The 25,719-nt window shown below is 40.8% G+C and overlaps 1 protein-coding gene across 1 annotated transcript in view; it reads left to right on the forward strand.

Annotated features, from left to right (window-relative positions):
- The window catches only part of KLHL29 (kelch like family member 29), a 324,971-nt gene that overhangs the window by 169,678 nt on the left and 129,574 nt on the right, over positions 1 to 25,719 (forward strand). Inside the window, exons 3-4 of the mRNA XM_039721629.1 lie at positions 16,106 to 16,247; positions 16,986 to 17,534. Of these exons, the coding sequence (XP_039577563.1) occupies positions 16,106 to 16,247; positions 16,986 to 17,534 (691 nt within the window). The remainder of the gene's footprint in view (positions 1 to 16,105; positions 16,248 to 16,985; positions 17,535 to 25,719) is intronic.

Consider the following 25,719-nt stretch of genomic DNA (forward strand, 5'->3'; position numbering starts at 1 on the left):
CTACCATCCGGAGAGTGATGAGTAATTTAGACCACTTGTTATCCAGAGCTGCCAGACTCCAGCTTCTAACAGAGCTGACAGAGAAAAGTAGACATGACACCAAAATTAGGTACCTGTATTACACTGTTTAGCTGCTGCCCCTAGATCTTACGAAGTTAGTTATAATAACCCTATTGATGTTAGTGGATGAAAGCTCAGTCTTAAAAAATTCCCCTCATGTTGTACACAGAGGTTTTGCCTATCTGCAAGACAATCTTTTCCCTCCCTGCTTCTTTTTTTCCTGAACTGGTGCTTTTTTTCTGTCACTTTGTGTTTCATCTCTTGTTTTCTCATCATGCTCACCTCCTTTCCACTCCTTCTGACACATGCAAATGTTCCAGAATACATTCATGCACTCATACTTTATTAGTCTTTCTCAGATGTATACTTTTCTGTTTTTTATTTTTTGCTGGGCTTGTTTTGTTTGGCACTCTTTTTACATTTTAATGCAAAATATGCTTAAGGATGTCTGTTTAAAACTGCAGTTGTTTAAACACTCTAAATGGTCCCTTTGGGAAAGCAGAGGAGTGCAGGGAATGCAGACAAAGCGGCGAGGCGGCTGATGTATGTAGCACACCTTCCTTTGTCCACAAAACCATGTTTACAGCACTGATCTCACCAGTTTCTGGCTCAGCTTCCAACAGTTGCTTAGTGTTTACAATGTTTTTAAAAACATTAAACCCCAGTGCTTTCTCTCACTTTGTGCATTCAGAGATCTTCCCCAAGAAAAATTCTAATGGGAAGGAGTTGGTCAGTTGAGCACTAGCAAGATGTTTTTGAGAGAAGCAAGATTGGAGCACATGCAGCTGGAAATAGAGCTCTCTTCCCATTGGGGAACCGCCCTGTTTCCTGAATATAAAGAAGATTTGGGAAGGTTTTTAGATACACCATTCTTTCCCTCTGGTACTCTTGCAGTTCAGATAATGCTACTGATGTCCCTGGGCTTACAGCTCAAGGTAAGATGCTGTGCTGGGTGTGTGACAGCTTTTCCAGACATGGAAATGTCACAAGTTTAAAACCTCCCGTTTTATGCCCTATACAGCTGTAAACAGGAATTTTGTTCCACTGAGAAAGGCAGGTTTTTAGTTTGCCCGTGGAGTTAGCTCTCCTGGCTAGTTCTGAAAGGGCTTGAACTCCCTCAAGCTTGGTATTGAAAAGCTTTAGACAATCACATTTTATAGCTATTTTACTTTTTTTAGTGAAATAAAAAAAAAGAAAACAAATTTGAGACCTACCTAGTTCAACCTTTGGTAAATAATTTCAATGTACAAATTTACTCATGAAAGAGAAGGAAATTAAAATAAGTCTCTAGATGACTAGTTGCAGAGGCAAATAAATAATTTTTAAATAACAGCAACAAGAGTATCTTACACTTTTCACCTCTTTAAGAATCACAAAGCTGTTTAGGCAGCAACTGCTGTATGAAAAGTGAAAGGGAAAGCTGTTTCCACGTGTCCAGCTTGGTGCTGAATGTGGCCATGATGCAGTGAAACAGTGTGGGACTGGACGAGAGGGCTCCTGCATCTCCTCAAAGCAAGGGGGGAATATTATGCAGATAGAAATGTAATTACTGGAGTTGAAACTGGGCCAAGACAATGGGACTGACAGCACATTCCTGGGAAATGTGCTCTTTGATCGTAAATATCTGTGAAGCAAGCTTGCCAACCATATTGATTTTGGCAGTGGATTATCACTGACAGCCAGGATCTGCTGCCCTCTTGCTTAAAGCAGTGCCCTAATAGGTTTTTGGACAAGCAGCCAGGGTATATGGAAAGAAGAGCTCCCAGGATACATTCACCCCATCACAGCCTCCCTGAGTGTGTTGGGCTGGCCCCTGGAGAAGACTTGTACAGGTGTTTGCTGCCAGCACAGCAAGTCCTACACGTTTGGGAAGGGCTGGCCCCACACAGGCCAGGTACAGGTGCACTGTGGAGTGTCCAAGCCCCTGGCATCCACAGCTCTGTGCAGGTGCCCATCCTTTTGCTGAGGCTCGTCTGGCTCTGCTCCCTTTCCATCATGAGCTTTGATCAGAATGAAACAAAGCCTGACCTGCATGACAGCTTTTTTCCTTCAAACTCTGCTTTTGGGAGGCAGTTGCTGGCTTTACCAAATGTAAGACCCAGGATTCAGCAGCAAACCTGTTAGGTAATGATACTTACAAGCTGCTGGTATTTTTGTTCTTAAATGATATTGAGTATAGCTAGGAGGAGGCTGTTGTAAAATAATGAGATAAAACTTGAGAAAGTTTCATGGTGATGTTTGTCTTTCTGTCTGAAATGCATAGATTGTGCCCTGATCCTCAACTGATAATTCCAAGTCCTACTGTAATACAAATAATAACCAGATATTTAGGATAGATTAGAATTTACTTTTGGATCCATTAGCATTTCGGTTAAATCTGTCAAACGATTTAGAAAATCTATATGAATTCAAAGAGCCTGCTTATCATATTTTGTGACAGCTGGGTGAATACTTGACATCTTTGTGCTCTTAAAAGAACATATGCAAAGACTCAATTTAATTTGTAGGGTTGAGGAAATTTATTTGCCTAATTTTGAACCCACTAGCACATGATGGATTTGAAAGTTCAGTTCTAACAGGAGTATAATTGGGTTCTCATTTCACTTAGGAGAGAATGTGATAGAAAGGGTGAAGAGAGAGATAGAGACATGAGGAAAATAAAGTAAGAAAATGAAACTGAGAATACTCTTGAAAAAAATTGCAATGAGATTGAAAAAAGAATGTAGCAAGGCACAGTGTGAGAAAAAGCCTGTACATACAAATAAGTTACTCCTTAAGGGGACAGAAGAGACAAGATAATACATTCTTAATCATAGTGCTAAATGTCTTTTGGCTGAGAAGAGCTGATGCTTTAAAATTTACTCACTGTCATAGCTGAAAACAAAGACAAAATATTAAGTCCCTTAAGTTGTGGGAAGGGAGAGATGGATGTTTCTTTAAATACTTTCTCGAGCTCAGTAAGTAAAGCAGCCCCTCAAATGTTCATTCTTGCAAGGAGAGTCCTTAAGCACAAATACTTGGTGAGCTGCAAGGAAAGAACACATGGCCATGGCCATACAAATCAGGTCTTTTGGGTGAATATCTGCCTTGCTGACCAGCAGATGTTGTCTCATGTGTCCTGTGGTTTCATTTGGGATGAAAACCATCCCACTCTCAGAAGGTGAGCTACCACAGCACTCACTGGGTCTGTTCCCTGCATGCAAGGAGAGTCCTGGGGCCATCACAAATGCCACAGTCCTGTCAGGTGGCTGGGTGGATGTGATGTGTGCTGGCAGTTACTGTACTTAGAGATGGAAGTGGCACTGTACCAGGTGATAGTGAAGGAGTCTTCCTGTACAGCTCCTGAATACTTTCTTAAGTGACAAATGTTTGGATTTGTTGATTTGCATCTGACCTGCTTACACCTGCTTTGCCTTTTGTTTTTGTTCAGACTACAGCAGCTCCTTTTCTTACTATTTTTGAAAGGTGGGTGAACCATCTGCTTTGGCCCCTAATGTGCACAGTGGTATCAGTGGCAATGTAGGTTTTCTGTCTCTGTGCTGCTGAGGATTGCTGCCATGTGAGCAGCACATCCAGTCCAGTGTCCTTCCTCATCCCGTGCAGCATGTGGGGCCAGGATTCACAGGCAGCACAGCCTGCCAGCATTCTGAAGTAGCTTTATTAACAGTCCTTAGGGAATACCTCTCTACATCCCTCATTTATCTATTAAGTGAATCTCTTAGCAGAAAAAGAGGGCAGGAGTTGAGTGTGGTTTCAGTCTAACTCAGCATTTATATTTTCCGAGCTCCTTCCAAATGAGCTGGCTCCTGATGTCCCCAGCATTTCTTTTGCCTCACATTTTACACAAAGTCCCTTTGCAGCTGGGCACTGACTGGTCCAGTTGAACCAGCATGAGCCCAAGGCATTTGAAGGTAAATCTCTGTTCAGTGCTGTAGGACCTTGTCATCTGCTCAAGGTTCAGCTTGGTACACAGCAAATAGAAGTATTTCTCCTGTGATACTTGTATTTATTTTCATTTTTAGGTAAGAACTATATTTTCAGCTGTATCACTGGCAACTTTCATTAACACTCCTTGTTGAACAGTAGCTTTTTCATCATTGTGCTTTACTAACGTTGTAGAATTAAATGGGTTTTTCTGTCTTTTTGATTGTATCCTGATATTCTGTCATGTTTTGATCTCTGTGTAGTGCACATAGACTGGAAACTCCTTGAGGTACAGACTCCTGGGGAAGGATACTGTAAGGGGGTGTATTTTTTCTTTAGAGGGTGCCTACTGTGGCAGAGCCCCATACACTGTAGTACTGTGAAATAATATAATAGCATTATTATTATTATTATTATTATTATTATTATTATTATTATTATTATTATTATTATTATTTCCCCATTACCTTTTTAATACCTAGAAATCTCAATTTTGTTTAAAATGTATTGAGAACTCTAGGTAAAGAGAGGGAAATGGCAACCTAGAGACACAGCAAATGGCCCACAGTACTAATACATTTCTTCTGACTTTATACAGCAACTTTTCCTTAATCCGATCACTGGCTAATTTAATCCTGTTTCCTTTGATTGGATCCCCTGGAACCAAATAATTTGTATTGTGTTTTAGTCTGGTATTTCTGATCATTGTCTTTGTTAATTTGATCAGGATTGATTGAAGCAGTCATTGAAAGTAAATCATATAATTAATCAAATGCAGCATTAGAAAAGCAAGCCCTCAGTGAGTCTGTTAGCTTTTACCTCTTGTTGTTCTTCCCCAGTATATGAAGCTTGGACTACTAGAAAAAGATGATGAACTTTTTTATATCATCCACAGCTCAGTATTTGAAAGGGAAAGAGAGATATATATATATATATATATATATATATGTACATATGCTTATTTAATTGTAGAATAGAATAGAATAGAATAGAATAGAATAGAATAGAATAGAATAGAATAGAATAGAATAGAAGTGAAGTGAAGCAGTTCAGTGGGAAGGGACCCACAGTTGTCATTCAGTCCAACTATATCTCCTCTCATCTAAATGTCACAAATTCTGTGACCCTTTCTGAGACAGGCACGTTTGGTGTAAGATCTTGCTTAATGGTGCAACTTTCTTGCTAACTCAATTATTTTAAGAAACTCAACATGTGATCTGTGTTTGAATTTGGCACAGAATCATCACTAAACACAAAAAAACAAGATATGGCTCTGTGCTTTATTCTAATAACATCTGGAAAATCTGGTGGAGTCAGTGCTTGTCTGAAGCTAACAGTCACTCCAAAAACTGTGGTATGGGTGGAAAGGAGATTTTGGATTCCCAACAAAGATAATTCTGATTTACACCTGTTGTGGAAAGCATGCCTGTTGGGTTTTTTTCAGAGTAGGTGTGTGGTCCTGTTTTGCTTCTTCTCTCACTCTGAGTAATAGCTGTGACCAAAGTTGGCCATTTTGATCTGCACTGTTAAATATTTATAGATTTGTGTTCTAACTGAAACTTTATTACAACAAACCAAGGCTGAGCTTGTATTCTGGAGGCAATGGTTGTACAAGAGCAGCTAGAACTCCCCTTGCTCTTCTGAAAGCCACCGCTAGTTCAGCAGGGGACACGCCGCCTCTCAAGGGGTATTACCTGCAGTGACCCCAGGCTGGCCTCCCTGGCAGTCCATCTGGGGGGAACACAAGGGCACTGTCTGCCCTGCACCCATCCTAGCAGGAATAGCAGCTTCGGATGGGCCATGACCTGCAACAGCAGAGGAAGAGAATTAGGAAGATCAGATAACGACTTGCTGTTGTAGGTGAGGTATCCCTACCAAAGGTCATTTAATTTTAGCTTGTCCTTCCCTTCATGGCTTACAGAACTAACCTGTGTTATTTAGTGCTCACAATAACCCTTCTCTTTCTCTCCCTGTCACCTTGACATTGCTTGAGTGGGAGATTATTTTTAGAGGTGGTTTACTTTAACTTCCTGGGAGCAAAGAGGGTGTGAGCTTTTATGCTTTTTGTAACATGAATTTTATTTTAAAGATGCGTAACAGGGGATTTTCAAAAACAGGAAAAAAAAGTCTTTTGCCAAACTTGCGTCCTTGCTGGATGTCCTCTTCTTAATTAGTCCAATGGCTCAAACTGGATGATTAGAAAAATTTAATCTTAAGAGAATAAAAAGTAAAGGAATGTAAATCAATTAAGGAAATGTAAGTAGAGCTTAATCTATGGTACCCATTTATCCTTGGACGACAAAGGAGTGTTTAGCATCACAAGATGCTGTGAACAGAGTAATACTAAAGGATCATCTGATTCACACCTAAAATGAGAGTGAGGTGTCTGGAAAAAATGTGCGGCGATGTAGCACAATTCTGACAGGTGTACCAGTAATGCTAGACCACGCTATACCATTCTCAGTTTTGCTTTAAATCATGTGCCTGTGGACAGCAAAGTATGTCTAATAGCCATTCAGTAGATTTATATCTTGGGATGCGATGTGTTTGCCATAAATCTTTTAGAAGGATGGTGGTTGAGGCACCTGAGGCAGTCATGCTAGTCCACGAATCCATTCTGCTGAAAGAAAACAGGAGAACTGGGCAGCTTCCTATTGGTAGCACGGAGATACAGAAACAAAACAAGCAGGAATGCTTTGATGTAAAACCTACAGAGCAGAAGAATTGAAGAAAACAGTGACGGTGTTTCCAGCAAAACCATATATTAGCAGTCTGTGGTAATTCAAATTAAATGACTGCCTCACTGCCTGATCCTGAACTGAAGTTCTTGTGTTATTAAAGCTCTGAATCTGAATGGAAACAGGGATGTATCTTGAGACCTCATTCCCAAAAAGCATCTGCCAGTCACGTCTGGTCAAAACAGCTTGGGGAATGTTTACCTTTTTTAGGAACCAATGGGATATCAATGGGTTAGAGCTGGATTTGCACAAACTTGTTTGAATCTTAAAGGACATTTTCATCTGCCTGCACAGAGGAAAATGTTTTTGAAGCAGAGGAAAAAAGGTTTTAATAAGAATCATTGAGATCCGTAATTTTGGGTTAAAGGGGAATGCAGTATGTTATTGTAGTATTTTTCACTGTGAATTATGTTCAAGATTCCTTTAGACAACCAAAAATTTTAACAAGACTAGAGCAATTACAGGAATACCCAGATTTTAGATGTTATCTTGGATGTAGAAAAGGGATGGATTATTAAAGTGTATAGTGTTTGAGAGAAATAGCACTCTAATGCTGTTTTTCACATCTTAATTTTAGTGACTGCATAACCTACCTTCATAAGATGCTCTTAATTGAACATTTCAATAGAATTTGAATAAAGTCTAATATATCTGGGATTCCTCCTCCACTTCTTAAAATATGATGTGAAATTTATTAGTCTTAATGTACATATCCCAGAGCTAATTGTTTTATCTTGTAAATCAGTTTCTCATCTTTTTTATGGCTTTTACTTTCAAATATGAAAAAGTTAAATAAATTCTTGATTGAAAAGTCTTGGGTGTTTTGCAGTAGCAAAAGGGGGAGGGGGTCAGCCTTGTAAGTGCAAAAGGATTTTTAGTTCTTTTTTTAATTATTTACAAATGCTAAATTAAAGGACAGCAGAGTTTAAATTATGCATTAAATTAGCATGTTACTGATGGAAGACACTCAAAGAAAGTTGAAAAATTTTAATTGCTGTGATCCAAATTCAGCCACAATTTAATGGCTTAATTGGTGTTGATGAACTTAAGGCAGTGATAAACCCCAACCTGTAGGCTTATTTTTCTTTTTGCTGTGAAAGGTAAGCATGCTGTTTCTACAGTACTGTCTGTCCTTTTGTTTGAGAGTTGACTGGGTACACTTTGATCCTTTTTTTAGAAAAAGAATTCTCTGTTCTCCCTTAAAGAAAGCTTCCTGAGACCTGGATCAGATTATGGAAACTAAAGTGAGCACACAAAAGTGCTTGTTAGAAAGTGAAATATATGTGCAAACTAAATGTGCCCTTGATGATAGTCTTATTGATCAAACCAAGTTAATAAATCACTAATATCACGCAGCACTGTTCAACACTCACAGGCTTATATTGGTTTCTTTTTTTTTTTTCCCTTTCTTTTTATGTGCCTGCTGTGTAGGCAGAGAACATGCACTTTCCTGCCACGGACTGTGTACTACAATTGAAATACTGAGTTCAGAGGGCTTGAATGTAAAATGTCGGCATCCAATACAAGAAAAAGGAACTTTTATAGCAGTAACTTACTGCTGGGATTGGAGCATTTTGCTTCTTAAGTATTCTTCTCTTTCTTTCTAATGCTTCAGGCCCTCATCCAGAATGAAATTTGGGGTCCTGTTTGGATAATTAAAATAATTCCATGGGAAATTTTGCATAAAAATGCCATATGGAGTGACTTCTGAGCCTAGCAATGGCCAGCATTTGCATTCAAGATAAATGTTTAGTTTTCAACAAGTCGGCCTTTAGGTTCTTCTTCAGTAGCTTTGCCAGTACATAAGGGCAACATGCTTTGTACACCCTTGGGATTCTGGTCTGACAAGCACTTACTCCATTATTGCCCATATTTCCTTAAGCCCTCTGACAAAAAGCACTTATGATGAGCTGGATTTATCTGCCCGTGCCGTGGGATGCCTGCAGGATCTCTGAGAGCCCTCTCGCGCTGCGCAGTGCATGTTCTCTGTAGCTGCCGCGTTGTTCCCGGTGCCGCGCGTTTTCTCCTCCGTCGTGAGATGATTTTGCGTTCGTAGCTTTGCTCTGATTTGGGGTTGATCTGCATGCAGACCGTGTTAGTAGAGGAGGTTCTGCTCAGGCTAAAGTGGGGCTTCTGTGCTCGAACCCAGTGTCGTGCGCTGATGTCCCTGGTGTCCTGGAGCAGCAAGTGTCGCAGCCGGGACCTTGGTTCGATACCTCAGCTCCGTTCCCTGATGTTCTCGCTGAGAAATGAAGGCAGCTGGGTGAGTACCTGAGCCTCTGCTGGTGCAATTTGCCAAGACAGAATACAAAGTAGCATTTATGAAGCACTTCTTGTCATTTCATGGTCCTGCATTCATTCCTAGCTAATGACGGGAGCACTTGTGTAAGAGCAGTGGTTGTACTGGGCAGTCAGCCATGAGAAAGAAATAGACACCACCTGTGGTCAATTCACCCTTTTCTCTCCCATCTTTCTCTGTTCTTTTCCATAATCTCATTCCTTCTCTTCCCTTCACGAACCTGCAGGTAATGTGGATGGTGAGCCTTAGAAAAGGTTGATGAGACAGAAGATGTTGACCCTTTCCCAGTATACCATTGCATTGTCAGAGTTAGGGAATTTGGGCTCTTATTTACTAGAGTAGCCAAGGTTCAAGGAAAGTTGGGGTTGATTTTGGTGGTGGGAAGAAGCTGGACATGCTCATACTTGTGCTCACAAACTGAGTGGTGAGAAGTTCTGCTCTGCGTGGAGCGAGGATCACCCAGGGCTGGGTAAAGGTCTGATGCTGTGCTGGTCTGGAGCTGCTGGGAATGGGTGGAATGCACCTTACTCAAGAGAGAAGCAGCAATATGTTTCATTAGTTAATAAGTTCAGTGGAATTTAACAAAGTTTAACAGTGGTTTACAAAGGTTAAGTAAGTTGGATGGCAAGGTTCACCTTATTAATTACTGCATGGAAGAAGGGCACAAATGCAAACTGAGTTAGAATCAAGTTAGAATGTTTTGCACAGAGACCAGAGATGCAGAATGGTAAGGAAGACTCTCCCGATGAGTCATGAGGTACAGAGTGGTGGAACTTAGGTGCAGCCAAGTCCAGTCTGAGTCTCAGACAAAGGTCTATATCTTATGAAAGAAATAAAAAGAGTGAGGAAGAGTCTTCTGTTGAGTCACAAGGTTCACAGTGGACCCGCTTTCATTCTAAAATAATTGTGGAGCCTTGGTGCAGTTAGGTCCAATCAAGGTTTCAGACTTGGACATGGGATTATATCTAATGGAATGATCTATAATAAGTTGATAATAATTAATATTGAATACCTGCATGAATTAGTAATGTTTCATTAGTATTAATTTAGGTTCCTGACAGATCAGCCATTGGTTAAAGGTCTTGCTGTCTCAAGGAGCCTTCTTGAGAGTTGTCCCAGCTCAAGGAAGGATCACCACCATGCAACCGGGCTGCCTGGCCAGAAGAGCTCAAGAGGCTCACTTAGGCTGTCATATTTCTGGAATAAAGTGGTTGGGTTATAGTCCCAATTGCATGTGATGGAAAAGGTATGCATGACTCTCCTTGTACCAAGAAATTTCTTTGCTCTTCGATTAATGAGTCTTGGAAAAGCCACCAGCTAGTCATGTGTTAATCACATGACCAGTGTTCCAAGCTCATGTGCATTGATGCTCACTCTGTCACTGTTTCCTTCATGGTTTTTCAGAGAACAAGTTGAAACTAGAGAATGTCTTGGCCTGGACACGGATCAGATTTTTACTTCCTTTGCAGCCTCTACCAAACTACCGCAGTTTGGTTAAGGGGTAGAATGCATCCATCACAGGGATGTGGGTCTGCTGCACTCATGGGTTACTCCAAGCCTGTGTCATTAACCTCGAGGTGGGGAGTGTTTTTAAATCCGCTGCACGGCAAGGACTTTACCCCGCTGCTGAGCCATGTGTCTCTGAAGTCTGTGCCATGGTGCTCCAGAGCTTGCCCTGACCGGTGCCTTCTCGCTGGATGGTGTTTAAAGAGTCTAAGTATTGAATTATTCTGTCTGCTCAAGAGGGAACTTAGACTTCTTTTGTCTTTTATGCAGGGTAGTAACGTTTTTCCTATGAGTTAACTGTATTACTCGCTTTCTTGCGGCTCCTGCATTAATTTTGGGAAGAGAAAAACAACACTGTGTCATCGCTGAATTACCTGGTGATGGGAGCTGTAAGGTAGATGAGTTCTTCTCTCCACCCATGAGCAAGTCCTTGAATGAGGTTTTACTGCAGGACTGTTCTTTCTGTTCCTCTTACACGCTGGCTTGTCAATATCTCTTAGGTTTTTAATATGTTACAGTACATCTGTCTCTTAAAACAACAGTTTAATTTCTGTAGCCCAGCCACACAGCCAGTGCTGGGGAGATATTGCTGTCATCAGTGCATCTTTAAAAGCTCTACTTCCATCCTTAAGAGCTACTTTGGCCATGGACTAAACTCAGAAATATACTTGGGTCCTGTCCAGCGCCGTGTAGGAATTTGCTCCATATGAAGATTTATCCCTGTATAGTTCAATTTTACATGCATGCCTACAAATAATACCTGTTTCATGCAATATTAACAGTGTGAACTATAAATTAGACAATAAACTCTTCGGTGCAGAGACCACTAAACTTTTTAGAGCATCAGACATATTCAGACTTCAAACCCAACCAGGGCCACCATGGTCATTGTCAGTTAGAGGCATAGAGAACAGCTTTAAAAGGAATTCCCTCATTAAACTGAAGTTGCTTTTACCCATGACAGGCCATAAAACCTGAATCTGTGGGAGGGAATGTTTGCCTCTGTGCATGCATGCACCTCAACCTTTTTATTTTCAATGGGAAGAGAAATAGACTGGGTTGCATATGGGATACATTATCTTGGTATTAAGCTGCCATTCCCAATCTCCTTTGGAAAATTGGAACAGAGATTCACTACTTCTCATCCATCACTTTAAATGAAGGCCTTTTTAAAACAATTTTGATTGCTGGGAATCACAAATAGTATCTCTCTTTCCAGATCTCTCTTTCCATTTTTGCTCATGAAACTGTTAGAATAGGTCTTAACACCCTGAGCCATAGCAGGATGTGTGTCAGTGATTCCACAAGTTGCGAAGAATTTCCTGAAAAGTGTTTGTAAGGCCTTTCCAGGAGGTGCTTAGTGGTGTTGAACCTGGGGAAGATTGTACTGGAATTTTTGTTGTTGGATTTTTGTGTTTGTTAGGTTTTTTAAGTCCACTAACATACTCTTGATGCTGTTGGTAGTACAATAAGTTTTATGTTTCTATTGATGTAAAAAAGGTCTGACTAGAAGAAGATCTTATTTCATTACAGATTTGTAAAGCTTAGGACTTAAAGTCAGACTTAGTTGTAGCTATACCTGCTCAACACCTAAGAGTAGCTGTATACATCCATGGTGCTGTATAGACCAGATCACGAATTCCCAATCTTTAGCACCAGCTGATGGCTGTGAACTCATGAACTTTCTTGTGGATATTCTGAAAAGCCCCATGAATCTGAAGGTTTTAATGTTTTAATATAATAAGGTTCAGTGGACCAGCTGTACAACAATTACTGTTGCCTATGGGCCATGGTTTATGACTGCTTGAGCTGCAGAAAATTGACAGTCTGGCAACTTGTCTGTGTTAGTCTCATGTAATTCCAGAATTGTTCTCTCTTGCTCTCTTCTGCCTGTACATCTGTATTGCAGTTAATTTCCTTAAAACTGGGAGACTGCTCCCTTCTGGAGTTCAAAGTGGCAGGTGGTGAAATGCAGACTTCAGCTGAACATTTTTATTGGTTCTTAATAGTGGCTTCAAACGAAAGAGGAAAAAAATATCCTGAGATTTTATTTTGGGGTACTCTATCCATGACAAAGAGCACAAATTGAACATTTTACGGGTGCTAGAAAGATGCTGATGATTCCTTAAGCAGTCTTTGTAGTCTGCCAGGAATTTCAGGCAATTAACTAGCCAGTGCTGCTGTTGACTAGCCAGGCTTTAACAAACCTTTTAGAAACCTTTTGGTCTTTTCATGTAAATAGACTTTTGGCAGAGATGTATACCCAGTAGATTTTGTAATGCATTTCCTTTTTTCATGTGTTCCATGTTTAATTCAAACAAGCATCTGACATGAAAGCTAAAGATAAAAGTGTAACATAGTACAATTAGTTTCTGTGAAGTCTGTGGATCACTAATGGAACACAGCTCTTCCCCCTGCACAACTAGCATAATACAGGCCATTTTTTGGTCATTTGTGTTGTACATTAAAAGCATCAAATAGAGCACTGTCGTGGGCCTGAGCGAATGGACAGAAAGTTCCTTTGTTTGATAACGCTGGAAATAATTTCACTTTCCAGAGACGCAAATGGGTAATTGCTGCAATCAGATCAGAGACATATAACACTTGTAATGTAACCCTTCATGTATTAAGAAAAATAAAGCAGAAATTAGATCAGAGACCAGAAGTATGTATACATTTTAAAAAGAAGTTCAGTGAACTGTTTCTCTCTTTCCACCACCATTACTGTCTGTGTTTCATGGATGTGTGTTGTGATTTCATACCAGCTGATCTCTGGCACTTTGTGATCAAACAAGTAGAAGTTTGAGAGTACAGTTTGAAAGCAACCTACTGGATTTGTTTGTTTAAATCCTCTGAGCCCCTAAGAAGCAGGGTTTGTGAGCATGTTTAATGAAATAAAATCAGGCATTTAGTGAAAGTGAAGGAGAAGCATTTATTGATAGCAAACCTGATAACCTCCTTCCTCTTTTTTAATGCTCAAAGTATGGAATTTAGATCTAGATTTGGTTGCAGACTCTTCCACTTTCACATGTGTCTGATATGGGGCTCTAGGGTTTTCAGAAAACAAATTCCAAAATAAGCAACTGGATCTTTGTAGGATTTAGCAAAGCTGTACTTCCTTCTTTACCCATTCTGGACAAAACATGCAGGTTCTTTTAAAATTGTAGCATGTGTGTCATTCTGTATTATTTAAGGTAGAGGAATTTTTTTCTTATATGAACACAGTTTAAAAGCAGCTTGGGAATGTAACAAAGTTAAACAAGATTCTGCCTGTCTTGACAATGCCTCATAATAATGATAAGTGTGTATTTCAAACCCACCGGTAAGACCCAGTATATACAACAAAGAAATGCCACACACAGATGCCACATGTGGAACACAGAGATGCCCATTTCTCTGTATTGCATTTACATTTTTTAAAGCTTTGCTTTGGAATAAGTATTGGTATTTCTGGGAGAAGTATTTTAGCTGATATATAGGCAGAGAATGGTGGTGGGTCTTTTATTTATTTATTTATTTTTCTACTTCAGAGTGCTTTGGCTGAACAGAGTGCTTTGGTTAAACAGCTTAGCTAGACCCAAAGGGATACTGCTAACATGAACTGGTAAACCACCAGACGTGTTATGTCCTTTTGTGTCAAAGACCTTGTACAATAGAAAAGCTAAAGGTATTCAGGTTAATGATTTTCTCAGGACAATTTATAAATAGAAAGCATTTCAAAACTGAGACTTATTTCTTCCCCTCCTGCCCTTTCTTCACCATGAATAGACCAGAGCTCTTACAGCTCTTGACTGTCTGCATGTCCTCTCTTTATGACTTTTCTGACTAATTTTTATTTCAATTGCAAAAGTTACAGAGGTAGTCACAATGGTGGGGACAGAAGTAAATGTGAATCTAAAACCAGAATATTATTGTCCTTGGTGCAAATAAAATAGAAAAAAAACCAGAGAAATTACATTAAAAAAAAAAAAAAAAAAAAAAATCCCGCCCCTCTATACTATGGAAAAGAATAAATTGATGAGTTTTGAAAAAAAAAAACAATTGCAGGAAAAAATACATAGCATTTCTAGTGGGGGAAATATTCTCATTGTGGCTTCTGGGCACAAAGAGGGCAGCACAGCAAAACCTGTGTCCTCTGTCAAGGTTTGCACACACAGCTCCTGACTCCAGGAGCCCACTAAGGATAAAGCTCAGGCAGAAAAGGGAGTGCGTGTCAGGAGAGATCAGAGGCTCTTGGGTGAAGGGGGGAGCACTGGAGCAGGGCAGGTGCTTGTGGGGGTGCTGGTGGGGAAGAAGGGCAGGCAGGAGGAAGCAGCTGCCTCCGGTGGATTTGGAGACAGGAGGAATGACAGATTGGCTTGGGGAAGGTGTGCATGTATTTGCAGAGGGCATAAATGGGTTTGCTAATAACTTCCTTTCCATGGGTTGATTGAGGTACTGGTGATGGGTGAACAGGCTGCTGGTGTTGACAGAGATTTCATTGGTACAGTGTGACCCAGGGCATTTATGGAGCTGCTGTACCCCCATCTCTGAGCTAAATTACTTCCCAGATGTGAGGCAAACAAACAATCACTCAGACTGGTCTCCTGTTCTTTATGGCTTCACTCTTCAATACTCATTCAGCAGTAGGCAGCTGGTTCCATTTGCTTGGTTTAGAGGTTCTGACACCAGTAAAAACAAAACAAAACAAAAAACTTTTAATCTTCCAGCAATGAAATACACAGCAGACTTAAATAAATGAGACCTGTTGGAGCACCCTTGTTTTCTACAAGCCTTTTCTCAGCAAAGGCATGATTGTTCGGGAAGGTTCCTTAAAATTGCAGCAGGGGTCTGGTGCAGCATTTAAATCCATGTGATAGTTTCTTCATCAAGAGATCTCTTTCAGATCATGTCTGCTTTGATGATTATTCAGCCCAAATCCTTCCCCTCCTTTACAGTTATTTTAACCTCTCTGAAGACCTGCCAACATACCCACTTTAGCAGCCAGTGATGTTATGCTTTTTTTTATTGGCATTCAATTTCAAGGGTTGACAGACAGTAAATACGAAGACTTCTCTTTACTGTTCTGCAGTAATTTGTCCTACAGTTGTAAATAAGTGTCTCTTGTTCTGCCTCCTGCTAAACAAAACTCACTATTTTTGGAAGAAATTGAGCAAACAGAAGATTGTTCCATTTTATGTAGCTGCCACTGAGTGGATATTACCATATCTGCGTTGTTTATTGGGTTTGGGGTTTTTTATGGCAATTGATGTGACTTATTTCTGAAAATACTGGTTTGTTGTGAATTTTTTAATGTAGATCTATTAAATTTCCAGAAACATTTTTTTTAAAATATATTGTATTTCCATACAGACATCTCATGCAAGCCAGGAGGTCAGTCACAGAATCACAGAACTGTGTTAGGGTTGGAAGGGACATCTGGAGATCATGTAGTCCAACCCCCAAATGAATGATATTTAAAGATCTTAGGTTATCCTCTTGGACGGTAACAAACAAGCAAGCTGCTAGTTATGAGGAAACATAATTAATCCCAATAGTCAAAACATTTTTATTCTGTATTTTTCTTTCTCTCTGGTAGACACCTTGCATTTCCAAGACTGAAAATCAGCCTCAAGGACTTGCAACAAGCGTCAGGTGGGGACAGACACCCATCAATCAGTCCACGCCTTGGGACACCGATGAGCCTCCATCTAAACAGATGAGGGAGAATGAAAACCCAGGTAGGTCTCTAATCTTATTTGTAATTCTACCAGGGAAAATCGTTCAAAGCAAATTCAATGCACTATCTCCATTTACCTCTATAAATTAGACTTCATTGTGAGCCCTTTCTTTATTCTTTAGCAGGGGTTTTCCCTCATTGTAAAGACCCCTCAAGTTTCTTCTATGCCAGGGCTGATACAAATGTGTTAAGATGCTGCAAGTTCATTAGAGTGGGGTTTTTTTTTATCCTTCTCTCTCTTCACTGGAGGGAAAGGCACTCTGTAATACTTTAAGACTTCTTTTATGTCCAGAACTACCTGAAATGATTTCCAGCTTCCAGACACATATCATACATTGTGCTACTATGCCAGCCGCCTAATTACAATGTCTTTGTAGTGGCTGGAGCACCATTATTATACACACAGAGTGTTTGTCAGGGAGCCGTGAAAGCGCAGCAGGGAAAGAGGTTAATTTTCTTGGAAGCGTGTGCTTAAGCTGCATAAAGTGCAAAATACATAAAACCGCAAACATGCCGCATGTCACCTGACGAGTATTTTAACAATTGTGCTCACATCGCTGCAGCAATTTTATGCACTTACTGCCTGGGAACGGCTCCAGATCCCAAACTGCATTAGGTATTGTGCAGCGGGGCGTGTCGGTGCCGTCCACGGGTGCGGGAGGGGAAGGATGAGGGTGTTGATGTCTGTCCTCCCACATGCCGAGCCCACCTCCATTGCTCGCCTTCCTTCGTGCCACAGGTGCAGCACCCTGGGTCACCACGGTGGCAGCGGGCAGCCAGCCCGCCCTCATCACGCACTCCTACGGGATGACACAGCCGCCCACCTTCAGCCCAGCCGCCAACGTCCAGGCCCCCGTCATCGGCGTCACACCGTCCCTCCCGCCGCACGTCACCCCCCAGCTCCCACTGATGCCAGGCCACTACCAGCTCCAGCCGCAGCCCTCCCAGCCCCTCAGCAACATGGTGGTCAACCTCCAGAGCCAGCCCTTGTACACCAACAGCCAGCCCCTCAGCATGTCCTCCATGAGCGGCGTGGGCCCAGTGGCCCACCCAGGTCCCGGCGCGGTGGGCAATGGCCACCTGGCCTGCCCCATGCTGCCGCCACCGCCGCCGGCCCTGCCCTCGGCCGCCCTGCCCAGCAGCGCGCCCGCCACCAACGGGCAGGCGGCCGCCCCGCTGCCCCCCAACGCGGCCGCGGTGGGCGGCCCGGACAACACCAACGGGGTGCAGATGCTGCGGACGATCGGCGTGGGGAAGTACGAGTTCACGGACCCCTGGCACCCCAAAGGTAAGGCGGGCCAGCTCGGCCCCCTCGGGCGCGCAGCGGGGGCGGGCGGCGCTGACCCTCGGCATCCCTGCCGCTCTCTGTGGGCTCGCCGGCTACGGCGGCTGCCTACGCGCTTTCCTAAAGTGCAGAGCTTTTGTGAGTTACTGACGACAAAAAGCAGCGTGTTGACAGGAGGTACGACAGGCTGTGGGAGAAAAGTAGTGGAAAACAGCTTTCAGGCCCATCAGATAAGCTGGTGTTCCCAAGGGTAAAGCAGCCATCATCCCATGCCTCTCCCTGTGAAATACCCCATGTTTCCATCCAGCCCCTGTTCCCCTGGCTGCAGTTGTGCCTCTGCCACAACAATGATCTCCTTCTTCAGCCCTTGTCTTCTCCCCACTCTGGATGGAGCTCAGGCCAAACACAAGGCAAAGCTGGCTGCAGCTGAACAACCCAACATGTTCAGCATTAAGGGGAAAACTCTTCATTACCAGCTTCATTGGGCTCAAATGCTGCAAAACACATGACTGAATAGTCACGAGCGTTCTGAGAGGCTGACCTTTTCTGAGGAGTACTTTGTAAATGAGCCCCTCTACTAGGTCACAGTGGAGTGTTATTTCCGAGTGTCTTACCCCAGACACTTCAAAACTACCAACCCTCTGTGTTCCAAGTGTCTAATTGCATTTGGAGAGTTTTCCCTTCCTCCCTTATGAATCACAACTGGGCCACATGTACAGGTAAAGCAAAATGGAGTTTACAAAAATATTAATGCAGACCTATCAGCAAAATCAATTAAATTGATTTTGTAAAAAACAGCACCTTCATTAAGTCTGTGATATTTTATGTATGCATTTCTATTCAGACACAATCCATGTGTAAATTATTTATTTGCCACAAGCTATTAAGTTCTGTTGTGTAGCTCTGAATTAAAGACAAGGAATCTCTATTAAAAATGATTAGTCCAATAACTCTTCCTGCTCTTTACATAAATTGTACTTTGGTATGTGTAAACCCTTACCAAAGTTCCCTTGAAAAGAAGCTCAGATACAGTCTCAGCAGTACTTTTGTGAAACTAGATACTTGGATTGCTTTTAAGTTTCCAACTCCAAACCTCTGTGATGAGGGCTCTTCCTGGATGATGAGCTTCTGAATTTTTCTTTGAGCTCTATCTGGATAGGCTTTAAATGACCCTGGCCCAGTTGGATAGCCAAAAATTAACCAACAATTATAAAACTATTGTTAATTCTTTCCCTTTAAAAAAGAAGAAAAAAGCCCAAAGTCCACAAAAGCAATTTGTCAGGTCACGTTTATAAGTTACAAACCATTGATTTTGTAGAAGGAGAAAGGGCAGAGATTTATACTCTGTCCTGGTAGACTGAGTTCTGCTGGATGTCTCTCTCCTCCATGGGAGCTATTTGTCTTCTAAGAGACATCATCTCCACTTTCCATAGCCACCTATCCCAATTTTCTGCACTAGGTACTCAGATGCATGATCAAATTAACGCAATTTAAAGGATTACTTGGTGTCACTGGAGACATGTGCAAATATACAATACAAGGGAAAACACATAAGCTTAAACCACTTTCAAGGCAGTAATTTGATCACATATCTGAGCCCTAGTGACACTAACCTAGTGAGACAAATGAGCATGTCAGTGACTGCACACTTGAGGTTAGGAATACTCCTAAATGCCTCGCATACTTAGGGCCAGCAGCATGAGCTGTTATTTACTCTTCCTCCATCAATTAACCTTCAGCAGATCTCTGGCTAGCAGATGAAGTAAACTTCAAATCAAAGCCTAAGTTAAAAGATCGTAAAATATTTAATCAGTCTTTAATATTTGATTTACAAATTCTTAGTCAGCCTTCTTGCTTAACCTGCTGTAAACCCCGGTCTAGCCTAATAGTCCGTGCACCCCAGAGACCAGTCAGCCTGGGAGATGTTCATTAAGGTGCAGAGCAGAGTTCCTTACTGGAGGATGCCAGGCATGCCAAACCTAGATCTGCTCCTGTATTGGGAAATTCCTGTACCTAGGAGAAACAAGCAGTATATCTAATCATGGCAATTGCTGACACATTAGCCATGCTGTACCTCACAAACTGCAGGCTAGACAACTGTTTTTCCAGGATTAGAGAGCTTCTCTGTGACCACCAGCTATTGAGTTGTTCCCACAGTGGTTAAAAGCAAACAAACAGAACAGAATGAAGCATGCATGTACAAATGTCTCATAAGCAGGACCTATTTTACAGAGATAAAGTAATCCCTTCCTCTGTTTCCAACCTAAAAAGTCCTTACGTCTAAAGCTGTATTTCTTCATGACATGCCTGAAGTCAGAGAAGATATATGTTGGATTTGCTTGTTTTGAATGAGAGAGAAACAGTCAGGAAAGAGGAGACAACTGGGTGCTGAACCAGACCTTAAAATCTCACTAGAATGAGATTCTTAATATAAACTCCTTGAGTTTCAATGTGGCTTGATTATCCAATTATTTTATGTTTTAGTTTCTGCCCTCAGGGATTTCAGTCTCGAAAGCCTGACTGATTTCACAGTCTTACATGGTAGATACCTTTCTCTCCAATAATGAATGGAAACTAGAAGACAGTATTAAGCTGTTCAAATATACAAGTTCAAACTAGTTCCCTACAAGTTTCATTTAAATATTCTCTCTCTTTCTTTGGGAACCTTGGCCAGTATTATAATAAGGACCACTGCTAATGGCCTTGAGATCTATCTCATTATCCTGTGGAACTCTGAATTATTATTTCACTTGACAATCCAGTCTTGTCCAGGTTTGAATAATTGCCCAACTATCCCTTAAGTGAAAGAACAGTTCTTTCTGGTTAATATGATAGGGTTTCTTATATTTTTAGATTTTCTTATGGAGCTGATTTTGAAACATCATGTTTTATTTCCTATAATTATCTTTCCTTTGGCTGTGTACGTGTATGGACCATTTTATACTGTGTTCATGCAGAACTAGGTTTCTTCCTCAGCTGTTTCTAAATACACATAAACAAGGACGTTGCCAAAAGTTAAAGGCACTGCTGTCTTATTTGCAATAGGTCAAGAGATCTCACATGACTGAAAGAGTAATTTCCATGGCTCTGCAAAAAATGCATTTTGATAACAAGAACCATGATAAAGAACAGATTTATCATTCTCCAGTGTTACAGCTGTTTTTTACCTAATTCCATTGAAACTGTTTGTAAGAAAAATGGTGCATGGATTAGAGAATCTTCTTGGTCAGAATGGATTTTGTTCTTTAAACAGAAGTTAATTTTAACTACATTATCTCTTTACTTAGTGAATTTGTAAAGTTGTGACATTACAAGATACAGAAAGAAAGTTTCAAAGGGATTATTGCTTTCAGCAGTGTAGGAAGAACTGTAGAGCTGCCTTGTGAAATCCTTGGGATCTTCTACCATACACAATGAACAGGAGTTTTGGAAGGTGTCTACTTTGACCTGTAGTTTCCCTTTGGATGGGATTAATGCCAAATACTCCTAGCTGACTTCAAAAGCCATGACACCTTAACACAGACATGTAACCAGCTGTTTTAGGACAGAACCAGCCCTTGTTTTCCATCCATGTCCTAAATCTTGCTCTATAAAATAAAGTGCCAGAGCAATTGATACAGCAGAATATTCAGAAACATAATGATGTTAATTGCAAATGTATTCAGTGAAAATCCGCTGAAGTTCTCATAGCCAAACTTTTACCTGGGCTCTTCAGAAAATACAGAATTGCAAAGAATATTCAAACTGATTTTCAGGATCTTCAGGCTACATGATGTGTCCAGCACAAATTGTCACTTGTACAATGTGCCTGCAGGGAAGAGAGAAAATCATCCCTTCAATTTCTGACACAAGGTACCACTGTCCTGTGCTATGGCACAGTGGCAGAGACCGATGTCAATGTGCCTGCCAATCCAGCTGAGCCAAACAGAGAGGAATTAATCAGTCTGATGAAGGACTGGAAGAGACTGGTTTCCTTGCAGAAACTGAGTAACTGAGATGTAGTCCTTGTCTGTTTCCTGGAGCAATATGCTTCCAGATATTCAAGACTTGTAAATCCAAAACTGAGCCCTTGGTGGGATACCTATGATATCATGTAGAACATAAACATTCCAGCTTGGATGCTGAGATCTATTACACATTTGGAAATACACTCCCTTCATAAATTTGATATACTTTGAAGCATAGTTTCTAACACACAAAAAATTAGGAAAATGCAGTACTTTATTGCAGTACTTACTCCTGCAGTGTAAAATTAACCATGGACATCATGGGGTTTAATTTGTGGATGTTAATGGAAAAAACTGATGTTCGTTTCCATAGTATTTGTGTTCTATAATTCTTTGGTTTGCAGTCCTTAACTAGTGGGAAAAGAAAGCAGATGCTAATTAGTGTTCAGAGTGTAATGACTGTAGAAACATAACAATATCAGAAATAAAATCTGAATGTTAATCCTTGTAACACTAATTTCTTAACACTTCATTTTCAAGCATCAGCAAATAGCATGAACTAAACAATAACAAAACTACAAAGGAATACTGTTGCATCATCACTTATTGATTGCACCTTTCACACTTGACTTTATTGCATTGGAATTCTCATTAGGCCTCAGACAATATTTACTTTCCTTAATCATGAATAGTAACAAGGCAGAGTACATTTTGTCAATAACTATCAACTTTTTCTTCAGAAAAGGCTGAATTTTCAAAGGGATTTCAGCTTGACCTGCATTTCTGTGAGTGCACCTATTTCCAGACATGAATGCTGGGGGTGGAGAGTGTTTCAATTCTTCATGTAACCTAACATTTGTTATTCTAGTAACATTAGTTAAAGGATATGGTGTGATGAAGACTCTAAAAAGCTTCTTTTCCATTCTCTGCCTTGCACCAGAATACATGGCCTATGTAATCTAAGGAAAAAGTTTCCTTTTGTCTAGAAAGATAGAGAGATAAATAGATTTTTGAAATTATAGATATAAAATTATATGTAAAATTGTGTGGTGTGTCTGTGTACATGTATATATACATATAAATGGATATGTGTGTAGGGAAGTGTAGGGAAGCAAATCTACAATAGAAATAACTGCATTCTCTCCAATTGTTTGTAGCAGAGTTAGGTTTATATGGATCTGTTAGCATTGTGCATGCCTCTTACTGTGTTTTTCCTTAGAACAGTGGTGATTTCCAAGGATGGCCTAAATGGTACCAAGGCACAGATGAGTAGTGGTCATTTGTAAGTTCAACTTGGTAATGATTCGTTAGAGTTCACAGCATCACAGAATGGTTGAGGGTGGAAGGGACCTCTGGAGGTTGTTTGGTCCAGCCCCCTTGCCAAGCACAGCCATTTAGGGCTGTTTGCCCAGGACAACATCCAGATGACTTCTGAATGGATCCATCCCAAGGATGGAGACTGCACAAAGCCCCTGAGCAAGTGTCAGTGATCCCCACTCAAGAAACATGTTTTCTCATGTTCAGAGGGAGCTTTCTGTGTTTCAGTTTTTGCCCAGTGCCTCTGGGGTTCTGACAGGTGAGGATCATGAAAGAAGCCTGGCTCCACCCTTTTTGCACCCTCCCTTCAGGTGCAATTTATGTGCATTTATGTAATTTCAATTTATATACATTGATGAGATCCCACTGAGTCTCCTTCTCTATTCCAGACTGAACAGCCCCAGCTGTCTCAGCCTCTACTTCTAGGAGAGGTTCTCCAGTCCCTTCATCACCTTCATGGTCTTTTGCTGGACTCTCCAAGTATGTCTCTCTTGTATTGAAGAGCCCAGAACTGGACATGCCACTTGAAGTGAGGCCTCACCAGTGCTGAGTAGAGGAGCAGGGCCACCTGCTATGATCTCATAGCAATATTTGGCCTAATGCAGCCACCCCAGAATACCACTGGCCTTCTTAGCTGCAAGAGCATGCTGCTGGCTCATGTTTTAGCTTGCTCATGCACAGTAATAAACTTGAAGCAAACAGGTCTTCTAAAATTAAATTTTTACCAATATTAGTTACCATCTTCTTTGATTAAAATAATCTTAAAAAGACTGAGAAGTGGATGAGTGTATCTAAGCCATCACTTGAGTGAAAATGAAATACATTTCCCCTTTCTGTGGTCCAAGCAGGGTATTTTTTGTAATTCCTGTCCTTTTAATGTCACTGTTGGTCAGGTCATGACAGACAGAGATTTACTGCACTGAAGAGTCAAAGAGGACTTGTAATCGTCCTAGAACATTGCCTTGCTAAACATACAGCATAAAAAAGGTGATTGAATTATCTTTTGATTGACATCTCTCAGTATGTCAGTGACTTGAGATTTTGCATTTCAACTGGAGGAGGATCTCAGCACCACCAATGTTTTATGTGGGTTATCATAAAAAAAAATAAAAAAAATTGGGGCGTTGATGAAGTGAGTCAAAACTCCCTGAACCTGTTTTTAAATGTCATCTGGTCCCTGCTGCTATTTTTTGTATGTCTTTTTTTTTTAAATAAATGTCAGATTTGCAACTGTAGTTTATCTGTTGAAAATACAGAGCTGAAGAACTTTACTGTTGCATTATATTATGTCATCATTTGCAGATCCACCTAGTTAATTAGACAGTGATACATTTGAAGTTGTCTTGAATTCCTTCCCACTCTATAGTCTTGAAGTTAGCTTAGAATGTAGTTTTGTACTAAATATAGTTTGGTCCATGACAGTGGCCATCAAATGCATTCAACATAAGTCTGAGAGGCGGCGGAGTTCTGTTGAATTACTATTTTATCTCCGTCCACACAACACTATATTCACAAGGTGCAAAATTTCTCAGGGGCTGGATGATAACCAAAATCTAGGATCTCTTTTGGCACAGAATGCGTAAGTGGCAACTTTTTATAAATACAGACCAAATTTTCAGGCAGGCTGCCTATCCATCCATATATCCATCCATCCATGTATCCATCCATCCGTGTATCCATCCTTCTAAATACTGTTCCAGCAATCCCTTACAATTAGCTGGAACTGCATTTGGATGTTCTGAGAGTTATTAATTGTCCAAAACACTTGCAGAGTTGACATTGTCCTTTCAGAACTCCTTCAGAACTCATGTTTCATATCTGGTTTCTCTGACGTTATCTTCCCTTAGTCATCTATCTTGTGAAACTCTTGACACATATTTAGGTGCAACCTTGTCTGCATCCATCCCTTTGGGTGCAACAGGAAACATAACCAGTTCCCTTTCACTCCATCCTCCTGTGCCTGGAGCCACTTTAAAGCTACCTTTCCTGAGCATTCTGTTTGCTCCACAAGATTGTCTTTTCCCAAAATTTCCCACTAAGATTTCTTCTTCTTCATAGCAGCCTGATTCCACTTCTTTTGATATCATGACTTAAAATAAGGACAGTGAAGTTGTAGCTGCTACAGTGTCACAGAGGGGACTTCACGCTCAGTCCAAGCTCAGAAAGCTAGGTCCATCCAGTGCCAGACTGTGCATTTATGTATATATATAAATGTTCCCAAAATGGGCTATTCTGTGACCTCTGGAGATCTCCAGAGAAGCAGATTTATTAAATTGCAAATGAGTTTTAGTTTCCTTACAAGAAAGTGGAAATGCTTTTTTTTTTTCAGATCAGCAGTCCTCCATGGAGCAGTGTCTAAATTCTGAATGAAAAAGAATCATTTCTGTCTTGTTGCACTCAGAATGAGAATTATTCTGTCCAATGTTAAATTAAAACAAGTCTGAACATATTTGTGAAATGCAAATATTTCCAAATAGTGACTTTTTCTTACCCTACTGTGCCTTGAGATTGCTAATGATAAGCTCCACTGTCCCACAGCGAGGCAGGCTTTGAGTCCTGGTCAATAATAACAAGAGTAATAATAATAACATGGGATTCCCTAACACCTTGAATCTTCTGAAAAATATCATCAGGGATGAAATCATCACAAGGAAGAGGGTAGATAAACTTGGAGAAATGATTACTCATAGACAAAACTTCCACCATCTAAATGTGCAAATAAAAGCAGCCTGAAGTTTTGTCCTATTAAATTCAGAAAGTTACGGCATTAGGTGTTTTATGTACTTACTGCTTTACTGGAAGAATCTCTGGGCTGCAAAAAAAAATCAGTAAGTTCAAGGAAATACTTGACCAGGATTGTTTAAGTCAGAAGCATTTGCCTAGAGAAGGTGCCAAGATGCTTAGTCAAGTTTGCACCATATGAC

Source organism: Passer montanus, unplaced genomic scaffold (assembly GCF_014805655.1).
Source record: "Passer montanus isolate IOZ18808 unplaced genomic scaffold, ASM1480565v1 scaffold46, whole genome shotgun sequence".
Classification (NCBI taxonomy): Eukaryota; Metazoa; Chordata; class Aves; order Passeriformes; family Passeridae; genus Passer; species Passer montanus.